At 33.9% G+C, this 14981-nt stretch overlaps 1 protein-coding gene across 4 annotated transcripts in view; it reads left to right on the forward strand.

Moving 5' to 3' along the window:
* Positions 1-2483: 2483 nt before the first annotated feature.
* LOC129230602 (uncharacterized) overlaps positions 2484-14981 on the forward strand; it is a 43485-nt gene continuing 30987 nt past the window's right edge. For 2 of the 4 annotated variants that reach the window (XM_054865011.1, XM_054865010.1), the window contains exons 1-4: positions 2484-2616; positions 10324-10475; positions 11308-11424; positions 11503-11595. In XM_054865011.1, coding sequence (XP_054720986.1) covers positions 2585-2616; positions 10324-10475; positions 11308-11424; positions 11503-11595 — 394 coding nt within the window. In that variant the 5' untranslated portion in view covers positions 2484-2584. The remainder of the gene's footprint in view (positions 2617-10323; positions 10476-11307; positions 11425-11502; positions 11596-14981) is intronic. The other 2 variants (XM_054865012.1, XM_054865013.1) reach the window with 1 other exon arrangement.

Raw genomic sequence — 14981 nt, forward strand, 5'->3', positions numbered from 1 at the left:
CGAATAAAATGTTAAAAAACGAAATGAATCTAGACTATTTCTGTTAGTTGGTTCACATTAAAAAGTAGAAAATAAAAAAGACTTTTCTTCATAACATTCGAAAATTGCTGTTGCTCTCTCAAATAGATATTTATGTAAATTCTAAAGCAGATAATAAAATTAAAAATAGAAACTTGACAGAAGAACAGATGGTATGCAGCTTTGAGCGAACAACTTTCTACCGCCTATATCTCTTCCCTATTTTTTTTATTCAAATTTTATTAACTGCTTTAAAATTAGCATAAATGTAAATACATAAAAAGCGACATATAAATATAACGATATGAAAAGCAATTTCATTTTTTGAGGGTAAGAAGTCTTTTTTTATTTTTTCAAACTTTTAGTGCAAACCAAGTTAGTAAAAATAGTCTTTACAGTCTGACCACCGGTGAGATTGAAAGTCAAACAAGCGGAAATGGAAGTATCTATTAGCTTTCAGGGATGCCAGCTTTTGTAGATGTGTGTTAGCCTCTAAATTAAGCAGTCTGCAATCACTTTGAAATGAACGGAACACGCTCATTGGTTTGGATTGACTGGTTTTGACAAGACAGTTGCTAGAAAATTTTTCTTGAAATTAAATGGAGGGAAAAGAAAAAGAAGTTGAACTTTCCATAACATTAGAAAATATAAAAAAAATTGTTTGCTTTTGTTTTGTTTGACACAAGTATCGGACTTGGGGCATTCCATTCCAAAGTATGTAAGATCCACCTCCCTCTTATTTTTTTAATACTAAAAAAAGTTTACACACACACACACATATATATATATATTATATATACATATATGTGTTTGTGTGTGTGTGTGTATAAAAGAAGTAACTCCCCCCCCCCCCCGAAAGTCGGGTCTAGGTACGCCCCTGATTTAAATTTAATCTCCGAGTGCTTTCTCCTGCGTTAAAATTGCTTTGAATGTAATACCAATAGCTGTACTATGATACTATACTATAACTTTAATTAATGTGTTTGTTTACCGATTGTCGAATATCTAAATTTGTTTACAATTAGAGCGCCTAATATTAAAGTACCGTCAATAACTCGAAGTCCCAAGAGACGGGCTAAATGGTTCGAGTTATTGATTGTTCGAGCTATGGGAAGTTTTTTTTCTCATGAGGTAATGAATAGTGGTTCTTTATTTTAATCACACAAATCAAACTGTTTGAAACTCGTCAAAACACTGGAAACTTTCAGCTTTGCAGGAAGCAAATAAAAAATTGTTCAGGTTGAGTTTTTCTAATAAATCAATTTAATATAGATCAATATAGATCTTCACACATTACAGTAAAAATACAAAGCTGATGAAATTAAGGTGAATGTTTCCAGCTCGTAAATACCGCGTACAAAGTGTGTTTACTACATAATATTCATTAAGATTCAATCCTTTCGCTTTAAAGCATTGGCTTTGATTCGACGATCAGGACCTTTAGAAATTTGAACATCTTTATTTCTGACATCTTATTTGCTCCTGTCCTCATGCTGTACCCGAAAGCAGAACAACCCCCCTCTTTTTACGAAAATTTTGTGCCTTTGAAATTCATGATTAATTTAAAAAATTCAATCAAATTACAGATACGTAAACAGAGCAATGGACAGTATTCACCTGACGTCACTGCGGGTAAAAACCCCTCACTGCAGTGCATTGTGGGAACTGTAGCAGACGAAAATCCGGAACTACAGCGTATAATAACACTTGCTTTTGTGTGGCTTATAAACTCTTCTTTCTATTTAAAAATGGGAGGTTTTTTACGTTTTAACTAAGAAACGTTGTAAAAGAATGATGGACGATTTATTTGATACGAAATACGCTCTTTATTATCGTATTTTCATGGGTTGAAGCCTCTTTAGTTCCTTATCAGAAACATGGTGAAAACTCGAATTCTCTTTTTATTTTCCCCGTTTCTCGGCATTTTCCATGCATTCGTAAGTCTTTTTAAGCCCTAAACATGTTCATTATGCTCATGAAGTTCAGTAATCCTTAAATAAAACGAGTTTTTTTAGCACTACTGACACTACGTAATTGGTCAAAATATCCGCAGACGGACAGCTGATGGGACCGTTGCCAAACCGTGAATAAGGTCCATTCGTCGTAAGAAGCAATACAAATAAGACTTCCGCCGGAAGTTTTGAGTGACCCCGTGCAGCCCTGCCACCTAGTGTTCAAAAGAGTAAGCGTGGCTTGGAATTCGGTGAATAAAATGCAAAGCTTCGAAAATTTCTGAAAGAGTGGAAGCAAATGATGATAATTCTTGCATATTTCTAAACTGCAAATCCAGTAGTAAAGTTAAAGGTCAAGAAAAATGAAAATCTTTTAAATGTAGAGACTTTTCGCATCCTCAGTCTGACAGTATATAGATGATCTACGTCCCTACTCCAATCACGTGTTTTCTGAAACTCATCATTCAATCTACCTAGCAATTGTAACATGTTTTTCCCGTCTGAATCCATTGTCAATTTCGTTTCAGTTTTGAATGTGTTGCGCAGGACAAGAATGCTAGCGAAGTATTAATTTTTTTAATATTTGAAGTATATTCAGTTCAGTTAATTCCAGTATGAATTCTAAACTTTATTCCCTTAGACCTAGGTACGTGCTTCTGTTGTCTTTTTCTGTAAATAGTTATTAAAATTTATTCGAGTATTAGCTATTAGTTAAAATTTCTTCGAATCTCAACTCTTATAAGTAGAGGAGACCGGGGCAAGATGACTATGCTAAAATTTTCGTGGTTTATTAATTTATTTTTAGGATATTAAAATTAATTTTACATGAGCTGTTAGAGTAGTCCTTTGTAGTATTGAATATATTACCATTTAATTTTTCAAATAAAAATAACGAAGGATATATTTATTTTTTCATAACCTTAACAAATCGTCATCTTGCCCCAGTGCTGGGGCAAGATGACTTTGACCTAGAGGCAAGATGACAACGTTGAAAAAGATTGATCATATTTTATGTTTTGAATATTTTACCTAGTTTTACAAATGATAACTGTTTTTACATCTTACTAAGTATCATATTAAACGTAATGCATTGTACCGTAATGTTCAAGTGTTTAGTTGTGCAGCTAACAATAGACACAAAAAAAAAACATTTTCGTGATTGAAACATTCTTCATGCCACCACATGGGCGGATTTATGAGGGGAGGCGAGGGGGTCATTGCCCCCCCCCCAGTCTTGGGAGGACTTTATACATGGTAACAGCACACATTTCAAAAATGTGAAAAGAAAAAATCATGATTTTTTTTTTCTTTTTTTGAAAAGTTCAGAAGTGAAAATGAAGAGAATAGCGACTGTCCTTTTCTGACGGGGGGGGGGGGGGGGGCATCATACACTGTATTACAAAGAGCCAAGCTGTCACCGGGTTGTTGAAATGTGTTGAAAACGACTACTTTGAATTAAAAACCATTAGAGCAAGTATATGAGTGAAAATATGAGTAATCAGCCGCTATACTTAAAATAATCAACATGACTGTTTCAACAATTTGGAAACTAAAACAAAGATTTTTAAAAAAACCGATTTACCTACAAACTATAGTGCCTAGAAAGAGTAGTGTGCCGATCGGCGGGGAAAAAGTGAGGTCAGATCTGAGGAAAATCCAGGTGGCGCTGCACTCGAGTAGTACGTTATGCTCCTCAATCAGACTCGTTTTAAATCAGCGATTGCATGCTGATTTCGCAGTTTTAAAAACCCCGTTTTTTCGGATTAAACTTATTTCTGCGCAAAAGACAAATTCTGTAATAAGTGCTAATTGTTACATGGGTGTTCGTTTATTTTTTGAAGCATATAAAATTACCTTATTATAAAACTACCTTACTTCAATGAAAATAGTAGACTATAAGGGCCCATTCATTAAATACGTAAGGGTCCCAAAGGGGAGGGGGGTTGGAAAAGCCTCTACGTACCCTTACTTGGGGGGAGGGTCAAACTCATTCTTACATAATATTTTCCAAGTCGATATTTCACATTAGACATTGCGCGGTCAAGTGATTTGGCAGAGATTATGTTCCATTTGCGTCTGGAAGGTAAGAAACGTGTTAGGATAAGATGTTTTTTATTTGTTTTACAAAGAATTTATAGTGTAAAATATAATAAAGGAGTCGCATTGCGTACGGCATGTTTTATTTGTAATTAATATTACATCAAAAAAAAAAAAAAAGTCGAAAAAACATTCAGTTTAGATTCTTTTCAGTAACTATTTCATTACGCAAAAGGTTTAATTTAATAATGTGAATTTAATAACGATTCCAGTGATGTAACGATTCAAGATTTGTTATTTTATCATTTTGAAAAACGAAATGGAATCTTACATAAGAATGGGGGGGGGGGGGGGTGAAAATTCTTACGTAACCTTACATGGGGGAGGGAGGGTCAAAAATTGCCAAAATCATCCTTACGTAATTAATGAATGGCCCCTAAGTATTCAATAACAGCGCGTCTTTTATTTCGCTACTAATAATAAAGCCGAGTCTCTCTCTGGATTTCTGTCCGGAATTCTGTCTGGATCCCTGTGACGCGCACAGCACCTATACCGTTCGGCCGATTTTCATGAAATTTAGTAGAAAGTTAGTTTGTAGCATGGGGGTGTGCACCTCGAAGCGAATTTTCGAAAATTCGATTTTGTTCCTTTTTATTTTTTAAATTTTAAAAACAGTTTCCGAAGCAGAATTATCATAAGATGGACGAGTAAATTACGAAATTATCCTGACGTGGAATCGTAACATGGAAAGAGCGAATGAACATAGCCAATTGGCGAGAAATTCATCATCCATTATTTGTAAATATACAGGCTAATCAAATGACCTTTTAATTTTCTCCTTCGGACAAAGTCGTGCGGGTACCGCTAGTTACAAAATAAAACTGCTTCTAAATTCTTGAAGCTAATTAAAATTATCAGGGCTTCTCAGTCTAAGTCGAAGAACAGGATAATCTACTTTTACACCTTTGACCAAAATAGTAGCATTGATTTGTAAATTTTCTTCTACTTCAATAATGATCTTTTTATCGTCAATATTATTTTCCACATAATTTTCATTATATACAAAAACTACAATATTTAGAGATTTTTTAAATTTCATACAAACCCAATATTCGTTAGGCAAATTAATATGAACAATTTCATCTATAATAGATAGAACGTGGAACTGTATACGTGGTTATTTCAGTTTCATCTGCGGAAAGATAAAGTTTTATTTTTTTCAAACAGGGAACATTTTTCTTAACTGCATAATTCCTGATGGACCTTTGCATTGGTATTTTTTTAGTAAAGTATGTTGGCAGATTTGGGAAAATTGTCATAATTGCCTCGTCTTTTAAAAAAAGTTTTCCCCGGGGAATCAAAACTTCCTCACCATTTATAATATGCTCATTATGCGTTTCAATAAAATGTTTTTCGAAATGCAGAGCACAAATTGAGCAATATTTATCAAAAACTTTATCTAACCTGGGAATAAACGAGTTCCACTTCTTTAGTTTTTCTTCATCTGCTGGAGCTTTAAAAAGCGAAACTTTTTCTTTGCATGTTTTGTATCCACTTTTGCACCCTGGTACGAAACAAGGTGAAGCTTTACTTCTTCTAATATTAAACTTTGATGCCTCCATTAAAAGCCTTAAACGCTGTTTCATGAAATATTCACGAAATAAAGGTAAAAAAAGAGAAACGCGGAACTAAATTGTAACAAAATCCCGCGTCTACTAATGTAAACACCGCGAAATTGAACGTACACCTCGACCGCACTGCCCTCTAGCGGTTTTCATACATTTTGTCTTCAAGAATCGAAGGGGAAAAAGCGCCGATCGGCACACTATTCTTTCTAGGCACTATACTACAAACTAAAGCTATAGTTGAGAGCACCCGCTTTGTTGAAGGCCCCCAACTCCGGAAAATTTCATGATTTGTTCTTTAAAGAAAAGAAGAAAACTACTTGAAAAAATAAATTCCATTTTAAAGTGCTTGAAAACCTTGAAAATTTGGAAAAGTGTGGATACAAACCATAAATTTAAAAATTTATAACAAATAATGGGGAATAGGGGGAGAAATGACGAAATGTGTCCAATTTAGCTCCTTGCCACATCCTGCATCAAAAATATAAAAGTCATGGTTCTCACGTTTCTGTAGCATATTACTTGAGATAAATTTTTGTGACTCACATGTTTCATATATTGCTGTTTATTTAATCTTGAATGCAGTAATTTTGGAAATTATTTTGTATTGCTAGCGTTTATCTTACTTCTGTATATTGTTAATCTGTGCAGCCCAGAAGGAAAAAAAAAACACTACCTCTATTTTTTTTTTCGTTTTTTTGCACTACTTGTAATTGAAAATAAAAAGTTGTAATGAAAAATCAATCGTTTTTTTTTTCCTTTTAAACTTAAACTGTTGTTCCTGATGCCCCTTGGAGCACCCAAGGTAATGAATAACGAAGGCGTTAATCCGCTTTTGAGGCTAATATGAGTGGCTTCCGTTTGACTGAGCCCCATTTTAGGTGGAAGTCCGACTTTTGCTCAGACACATAAGACAAATAGCACAATTCAGATTTATTACAATACAAGGAAATCAGAAAAACACCCAGGGCAGTGGGCGGGAATCAAACCCGTGCCTCTCTGCATGCAAGCAGTTGCTGAGCAATACGGCTCGGCCACTGAAGCCTCAAACTTAAAATAGTTGTTTCTTACAAAGTTAGAACATTACTGTAAAACAGTACAATCAAGTACTAAATTTCAGAAACTGGAAAGGCCAATTTTTGTGCCTTTAATAATTTTAACTGTTCTCGAGTCCTTGAAACGGATTAGATGAGTCTTTGAAATTCCTAAGCAAAGTGTGCTTCAACTTTATTTCTTATCAAGTGTATAAATTATGAATTGTCCGAATGGGCCTATTTTCTAAATCTATACACCATTTCTTTTAAAGCATTTTTTTACTATTGATCATTTTGTATTTAATTCATTGTTGTATTTGTCGGTGGGTTGGAGGCGTGATCAAAAACTGATTGAATTGAACCGTAAGCCAAAGTAAGCAAATAACAATGCATAATCTTTTATTCTTTCTTGCTTTTTCGCTCTGAAAACTGCTGTAATTGATTTGTCAAACCGAAAACCATTTTTACTGTGTATTATCGTAATTTGCAAAAGAGTGTTTTGCTATTTGTCTCCGAGATTTTAGTAGTTCCAATTACCCCTTTTAAGGCTTCAAAATGCAGAATTTTATATCTATTTTACAAAAATTCCTCCGGGGAAGGGGGGGAAACCCCCCCGAAACCCCTAAAATTCGAGATATTCTATCCCCTACTTAAGAAGGACTTCATTTTCCACCTTACACCTTATGTATAATGGATGGGGAGGGGGGAGGGGCTTTAAAAAATGGCCCTTTTTTTGCCACCGATAGAAAAGTTGACCAGACTACTAAAGAGACCAAAACCCTGAAATAGCTTAGGGGCATGCTAAGTCTAAATCCAGCCATTTGTAATCAATACAACTGCTAATGCTAAAAAAAAAATGCTGCCCCCCCCCCCAGGAACTCAGTTCTAAATCCGCCTATGTGCCACCACTCTTATCTTTTACATCTCTGGATCCATTCTTCTGTTGGAGGGTCAAAAAATTCCACTTTCGAAGCAAGGCATCTTAGAACACTATTCTTTGAATTTGATGCAACTGCATTGCTTGGCATGAATATGGACCCACAGTAATAGTCTTGGGCCTACAGGAACTTGATTTGAGTTTTTTTTACTGCCTTCTTAGCTTCACGAGCTTATTTTTCCTGTTTTTTTCAATAATCCTTTTTTTTCCGCTTTTCTCCTTGTTCTGACCTTTCTTTGATGGGTGTGCTTATAAGAATGTTTGAGCTTCAGTTTTTGTTTTTTCGCATTGTGTTGCTTTAGGCAATGCATTGAAATCAAACACTAACATGCTTCTTTGGTGTATCAGAATTGCCATAACTTCTGCTTCGTCTGGAGGGTTTATATGTTGGTTTTCTACTCCCAAGGTCTGAGGATTAGCACTATTATTCTCAGTTTCAGAGCCAACAACGTCATAGTCTGCTAAAAACAAGAAAATTATGACACTCGATACCTCATTCTTTAAACCTTTTATCAGCATTTCCAACTGTAGCTGCTTTGAAGTAAGCGGTGTTCAAAAGCTCACCAATATTTTTTTCTGTGATAGTTTGTGCTTGATGAATGACCATAAGTTGTCACATGCTTGGCTATAGTGGGTTTTTAATGGGCAGAAAAATGGCGCATCAGGAGCTAGAGACGATGCAATGTGTGGGGTGGCAACCCAGCCACGATAATGTTTTTTTCACTGCAACATAAGATAGCCTGCAAAACTATGTGAGATTTATGATTGTCAATAATCAGCAGAGCAGGAGATTCTTTGCTTGGTTTAATTCATTCAACTAGTCATTTGGTCAACTAGTTTATAAATAGCCCCTGGTCACCCGCTTTCGAACGATACCTCCCTTATTCAATGCTTCCTTTAGCCCCAGAGGAGAAGTGCAAGGTCGCGTGGACAAACACACAACGTTTACAGGAATTTAATAAATTGGACAACATAGTTTAATAAATTCCGAAACATGTTGCTGCCCTTCATCTTGCCCCAGATTGCCTGTTTGAATGGATTATTCTCCATTGCCATAAAAAAAGCAATAAATTAACATTTATTCATGGTAATAGGTAATATTTAAACTAAGTTACTAATAAATATTCAAGAGACACGATATATCCTATATGTATATGCAGCAGAGCTTATTTACACATGCATAAAAGTTATACCGCGGCAACGGTAAACAATCAGAGCTTCAGAACTAACACAAATATGGCGATTTCAGTGTCTCTATACTATTGCTGAACAAACAGCGGATAGTAGAGCCAGTAGCATGCAATTGATGCAGTCACCTAGTTTTAAACGGAAAAATTAAGACATTCGTCATCTTGCCTGGCTCGTCATCTTGCCCCAGTCTCCACTATATGTGTTCTGCTTTGCACAATAATCTTCCCTTTATATTTGTAATTAATCCTGGAAGCAACTGGTTAATTTTTTATCAAAGAAAATTTGAACGCTTTGTACCTCTTATAAAAACAGTATTATATGTAAATGGTTGCTCTGAGTAGAATACTAATAAAATAATTTTTAGCGAGCTGACAGTTTTAGTGTTTAAATCTAGTAATTCAACGATTAATCATCATGCTAGTTTTCAGCCGCCGAATAACTAACTTATTTTTATGTCACATTTAAACTGTAATTGTACCACTAATACTTAACCATTTCATTGTTCTCAAGCTGTTTTTGTATTTCCTTTTATGACTGGCATGGGCGCCCATATAGAGGCGGGGGGGGGGGGGGGGGGGCAAGTGGGGTGACAAGTCCCCCTTTAGAAATTAGAACTTCCCTGCTTTTAGTACTTTTTATTTGCAAAAATGTAAAAACGTTTCTTCTTCAGTCTTGAATAAATAAGTTATATAAAATGTCAAATTTTAATAACCCTATAATCGGTATGCTGAAATCAGTTTCTATGGGGAAAATGTCTGACCCCCCTCCCTTAAAATTTTGCATAGGGGCGCCCATGATGACCAGAGATGAAAAATAATGCAAGCAGACCAAGTGCAACCCTCTAAATAGCATCCATTCTTTCATGCACCACTATTGGTGGATGCCATTTCCATGGGAATTTCAACACAGTTGGACAGCCAGATTAAAAGTTTCCAAATAAAATCTGTTGATAATGTATCTTCTAATTTTGTTTAAAACCAAATACTTTGACAGTTTCTTAAGCATGGATTTCAAAACTGGTCACTAAGATTCTTCCCTTCCAAAAACTTTGAAATCAAATTTATCTCTAAAGGTCTTGTTTTTATGTTTTGTTAAAGGGCCATTTTAGAGTAGTTCTGTCAAAGTCGAGGCTGCAACAAGACACTTTTTTTTTTTGCCATTACCATTAAATTTATACTGTTTGATTAGCACATATTGTTTTATTTTGAGTTTGTGTTGGTAAGGGCTACCTCAAAATTTTGTGCTAATTAAACAGTAAATTAAATCGTTATGGTAAAAGTTTTGTTGAGGACTCTGCATTTGGATAAAATACTGTGACCCCCAAACAGGCCCAAAACAAGGGTGCCCACAGTGTGTTTGGGCGGGGGGGGGGGGGGATTATGGTGCAAGTTAAGCCATGTAATTGAAGGAGGGGAATTAAAAAAAAATTTCAATTTATTTATTGATTTATTTTTTATTTAAATTATTTATTTTTTTCTGTTTAAATATTTTATTCCATTTATTTATTTATATCTCCTCTTTTTCTTCAGGAAAAGTATTTCTTTGTTGATCCAAAAAAGGAAATCAAGCCATCGAGCCAAACTCAAAAGGGATACAAATGTTATTAATGGTAGAAGAGTACTTCGAAGTTATAGCAAGTTTTGTTCGACTAGTTTGACTTTGAGATCTAAAGACAAATTAAGTGAGTTTAAGAATAAAGGAAGCATAAAACTCTTAAATTATTCAGCAATTATTTAAGCAACACAGTGCCCTCGAGCATACAATTTTAAAGTTTGGATTTCTTTCATTCAATATTAATTCTGTGATATAATTTGAAAATAATGGATTTTTAAATATTTCTTGTTTTGAGTTTGACAATACAATCTTGGTTATAAATCGACATTTTTGCGATTTTTTTTTTTTTTAAGGTTAAGCCATTGTTGAGATTAGAACAAGCCCAATGATTTTCTTCCAAAATCTTTAGGTTTTTCATGGAAATCTTGGATTTTTTAAATTTTGTTTTAAATTCTAGGATTTCAAGCTTTTTTTTTGTTTTGTGAAAACTATAAATTAATTAAATATTTTAATGATAAAACATATATCCTCAAAAACTTTTTGGCTATGCGATCTAGAATGAAGGTTTCTCCCTGTAAGCAAAGTACAAATTCAAAATGAGATGACTTTCAAACCTTTCAAATTTTAATGTTTTGTCCAAACCTAATCAATAAAGGCCTTTTAATTGACTCATTGACACCATTTTTCAGGCAAACCCTGTATGTGGCCCATTTGTAATCTGTATGAAAGTCAGAACTAAATTTACACAGGAATTGAGCTCCTACATTTATTTTCAATTGTATGCAAATTTAACTTTGTAGGCAAAATTCAGGCTATTTGTGTCTTAGAACAAAGTGTAGGAAGAAGGCTTCTGCATTTCTTTTGATAGAAATTAAGCTATGGTATAGTTTATTGACTTAGGTTAAAACTATAGTTGGGTTCCTTGCCATAACTCATGATAAGAAAAATTTTCCTTACAGATATTGTTAAAGTCAAGACCACCGGGAAAGTTGTTAGGGAAGGTCAAAGAAGCAAATCTCAAGTTAAAGACATTAAAAGAGTGGCTTCAGTTAGTTCTCGTAAAAAATATATTAAAAGTAAGTTTTAATAATATTGGTAGAATGTAAAATGCACTGCATTTAATCCTTCACTACAATGTTAATCATTCATTATAGTTGCTAGCCAACTCCCAAACAAGAATATAAGTTATGGTATAAAATTCAAGACTATGTTTGCTAAAATTAGTGCTGGCCAAAATTCCAAGCAAGGTAAGTGAAACCAGATTATAGTATTTAAACTATCCTGCGATTGGGCAGCTCTAGAATTGCTTTTGAACAAGTTATCTCGTCAAGAATCACAAGATGGTTATGCAAGAATTTAAATGTCTAATAGTACAATCTAATCTCATTTCTGTACAAATACCATTGTAAAGAAATGCCTGTTTCAATGAATTAAAATTTTCAGTTTCTATTTATTTTCAATTATCTTGCTTAAATTTCATTATGAAGAAATTCTCGTCACAAGGAACAAAATTTGCGGTTGCCTGAAGTTTGCTTTTCATTAAGTTTAGAATTTTTTCAAAATGAAAAATTTGTCATACACTTTGAAAATATGGTGCTGCTCTTTATTTGCTGGTGTTATTTTGTCAATAACAAATTTATTAATGGAAAGTTGAAAAAAAGTGCTACGTGGTAAAACTTTGAGCCGAATGTACTTTAAGCTGATGTAATCAACTTATCCAAATGCATTAACATTTTTAATTATTAATATATAAACCGACTTTACTTATGTTTTTGTAACATGAAGGTTTTATTAATTTCATGTTTTAAGAGTCAGTGAGTCAATATGCAATCTAAACGCTAAACCAATGATCTTTCCATAGCTGCAAAGTAATAGAGGCTAAAATTTCTCAGCTTCATTATTGGACATGATAATCCGTGTTTGGTCATGTTACAAATTTATAAAAATGGAAAAGCAGGGCTAAAAATAGAAATTCTGGACCTCGATTCATTTATACTGCCGGGTGTCTATCCAAAATTCAATATTTGCATCTTTAGCAAGGAAATATTCTTTTACTACTGTCAGGGATGAAAGTTTTCTGTCTTTTGGCAGATTTCTGTCTGTCAAAATGTTTTTGAGACTAATTGAGATGGAAGGAGATAAAAGTTATAAAGCTGTAAATAATCAGTTTATGAGTGAAACCTGGGAAAGCATCAGACTATACTTGCTTGCAACTTAAGTTGACAATGACGGTACAACAGGCAGAAGAAAAACAGAGTTAACAGATAAAACGTCACACTTACTTGGTACCTACCCTACCTACTTTGCGAATTAGAGGAGATCGTCACCTGTCTATGAGCTGCTATTGGCTGGCACGCTTGATTCAAATAAGTGAAATGCTCCACGCTGCTTTGCTCGTAAAATTGAAAATATTTAACGATTGACAGAAATTAACAATGACAAAAATGTTAGGTATGCGTGTGTTTAACTTACTAATCCGATTTTTAATGTGAAGAGCTTAATTTCACCCAAATCTCGTACAAGGCACTACTAACTATTTCCTTCGCTTTGGCATCAGCTTATTTCTCCATTGTCAAGTAAGCTTGCAGTCGAGTATAGTTTGCTTTTTTATTTATTAATTTGTAATAAAGTACCGCATTAAGGAGAAAACTGCTGCTCATAACCTTATGATAAAAAATTAAAGAATAATAATGAATGAATAATATTCTTGAATGAAGTGAGATAATTTGTTTCAATTTTTTATTTCTCAAACAATTATTTTAATCCTTCAGTGCATTCATTTATGTTTTCTAATTTAGAACTTTTCATGGGAAAAAAGTTTTAATTTTTGAGAATAAAGTTCTGTGTTTAATCCTTTCATTTACTTAAAAACTTAACTTTGGGACATGCCCTCTTTTTATTTAAAAAAATTCTGCCTTGAAAATGTTCACTTTCATTCTGATCAACAATAAGAATGTTTTCAAGTGTGTAAAATAAATATATTTTTATGTAATTAAAACTAAAACAACCAATAGCTATATGTTTTTCCATCTATTTTGATGAAATTTCATCAATCATTTAAATATTTGCCCATTTTTCAACTTTTATATTTTACAACATTTTGTGCCAACGTTAATTGTGATTGGGGAAGGTTTTTTATGTATTAAAATTTAAAGCTTAATAACTAATGCTAGTTATTTGTTATTTACCATTCAATAAAAGCCTATTTATTGTTTGAGAAAATTCTTTGTCATTCATTCAGTTAGGTTATCCTATTTCATTAGTTATTTAAAATTTTCTTTCAAACATGAATAATGTTCTCAAACTTGTTTTTAAAAAGTGGAATCAAATTTTGTTTTCACCCCCCCCCCCCCACCGGCCAACGGCAAACTTGACATTACAAATTGACTAACATCCTGTGGAAAATGATTTCTACTATAGAGTTTATAAAACTAGCAAGCAGAGACTTATCGGTACAGATGTGATATACCCCCTCCCCCACTTGGCGATGTTCAATTTTTTGCACAAAATTGAAATATTTTTCTCTCCAATGAGGCAATAATTTTTTAAGCAGGACATCCCTACCAAAACTAACCTGTGTTTGGCAACCCGAAGGCAATCTTAGATCTGTTGGAACTTGTTTCCTTGTTATCGGTTTCACGCAGGAGAGATTCTTGTTTTTTCTTTCAATACACCTTACAGGAAAGCTTATTTTGTGTTAGTTTAAATTCAGTAGTTGTTTTTTGATGAATAAGTATTAGAAAATGCCAGTCTCTTCAAACTTGAACGTTAATTAAAAGTAAACTCCAATTTGGTGTGTATCTGTAAGGTGCCATTGTCATATGTTGTTTTGTTTCAGACTGAGTGTGAGAATTTATACCATAAAAAGGTAAGTTCTTTTTTTTAGAATCCAAAAAAAAAAAAAGAATTTGAACTTGGACATCTTGAATTCAAATTATGTTTTTCGCAATCACGAGTGTGTGTATGTAGGCATGTGTGTTTGTGTGGGGGGGGGGGGGGTATGTGTATGTGTGTGGGTAGTTGTGTGTTTGTGTGGGGGGGTATGTGTACGTGTGGGTAGTTGTGTGTAGGTGTATATCTGTATGTATGCGTGCATGTAGGTGTAAGCATGTGTTTGTGTAAGTGTATGCAACCTGGAGACTGTTTTCGCTAGAGGAGCAGCATCGTGAGGCAGCCGGCGGATGGTGGTGCTGCAGAGGGAGGCAGGGGGAAAATAAAATCATAGAACATCAAAACAGTCAAGTGAGAACAATAAGCAATCGTGAATGCTCAGAAAAGAAAAACCTCACTTCCGAAATTCTTTGTTTTTACAAAATCTTGAGGGTTTCTTATAGTTTTTAACATTTTTACTGTATGTAAATTAATTTTACAAAAATAGTACGGTTATTTTATTCTAAAAGTTAATTCTTATTGATGCCACGGATTATTTAGACATATTCTATAAATGTGCCTCCTTCCGTGAATTTCTGAAAATAAGTTGACTCTTACATTTTATAAAAATATGATGGTGTTATTTTATGTAAAATATAATAGGTATTTTGAAAGCATGTCTGAATAGCAAATTGATGTATGGTATTTTTGTATTGTTTATGTTTGGGATGTTCTGTTGAGACATTTCTACTTTTCATACATC

Source organism: Uloborus diversus, chromosome 9 (genome assembly GCF_026930045.1).
Source record: "Uloborus diversus isolate 005 chromosome 9, Udiv.v.3.1, whole genome shotgun sequence".
NCBI lineage: Eukaryota > Metazoa > Arthropoda > Arachnida > Araneae > Uloboridae > Uloborus > Uloborus diversus.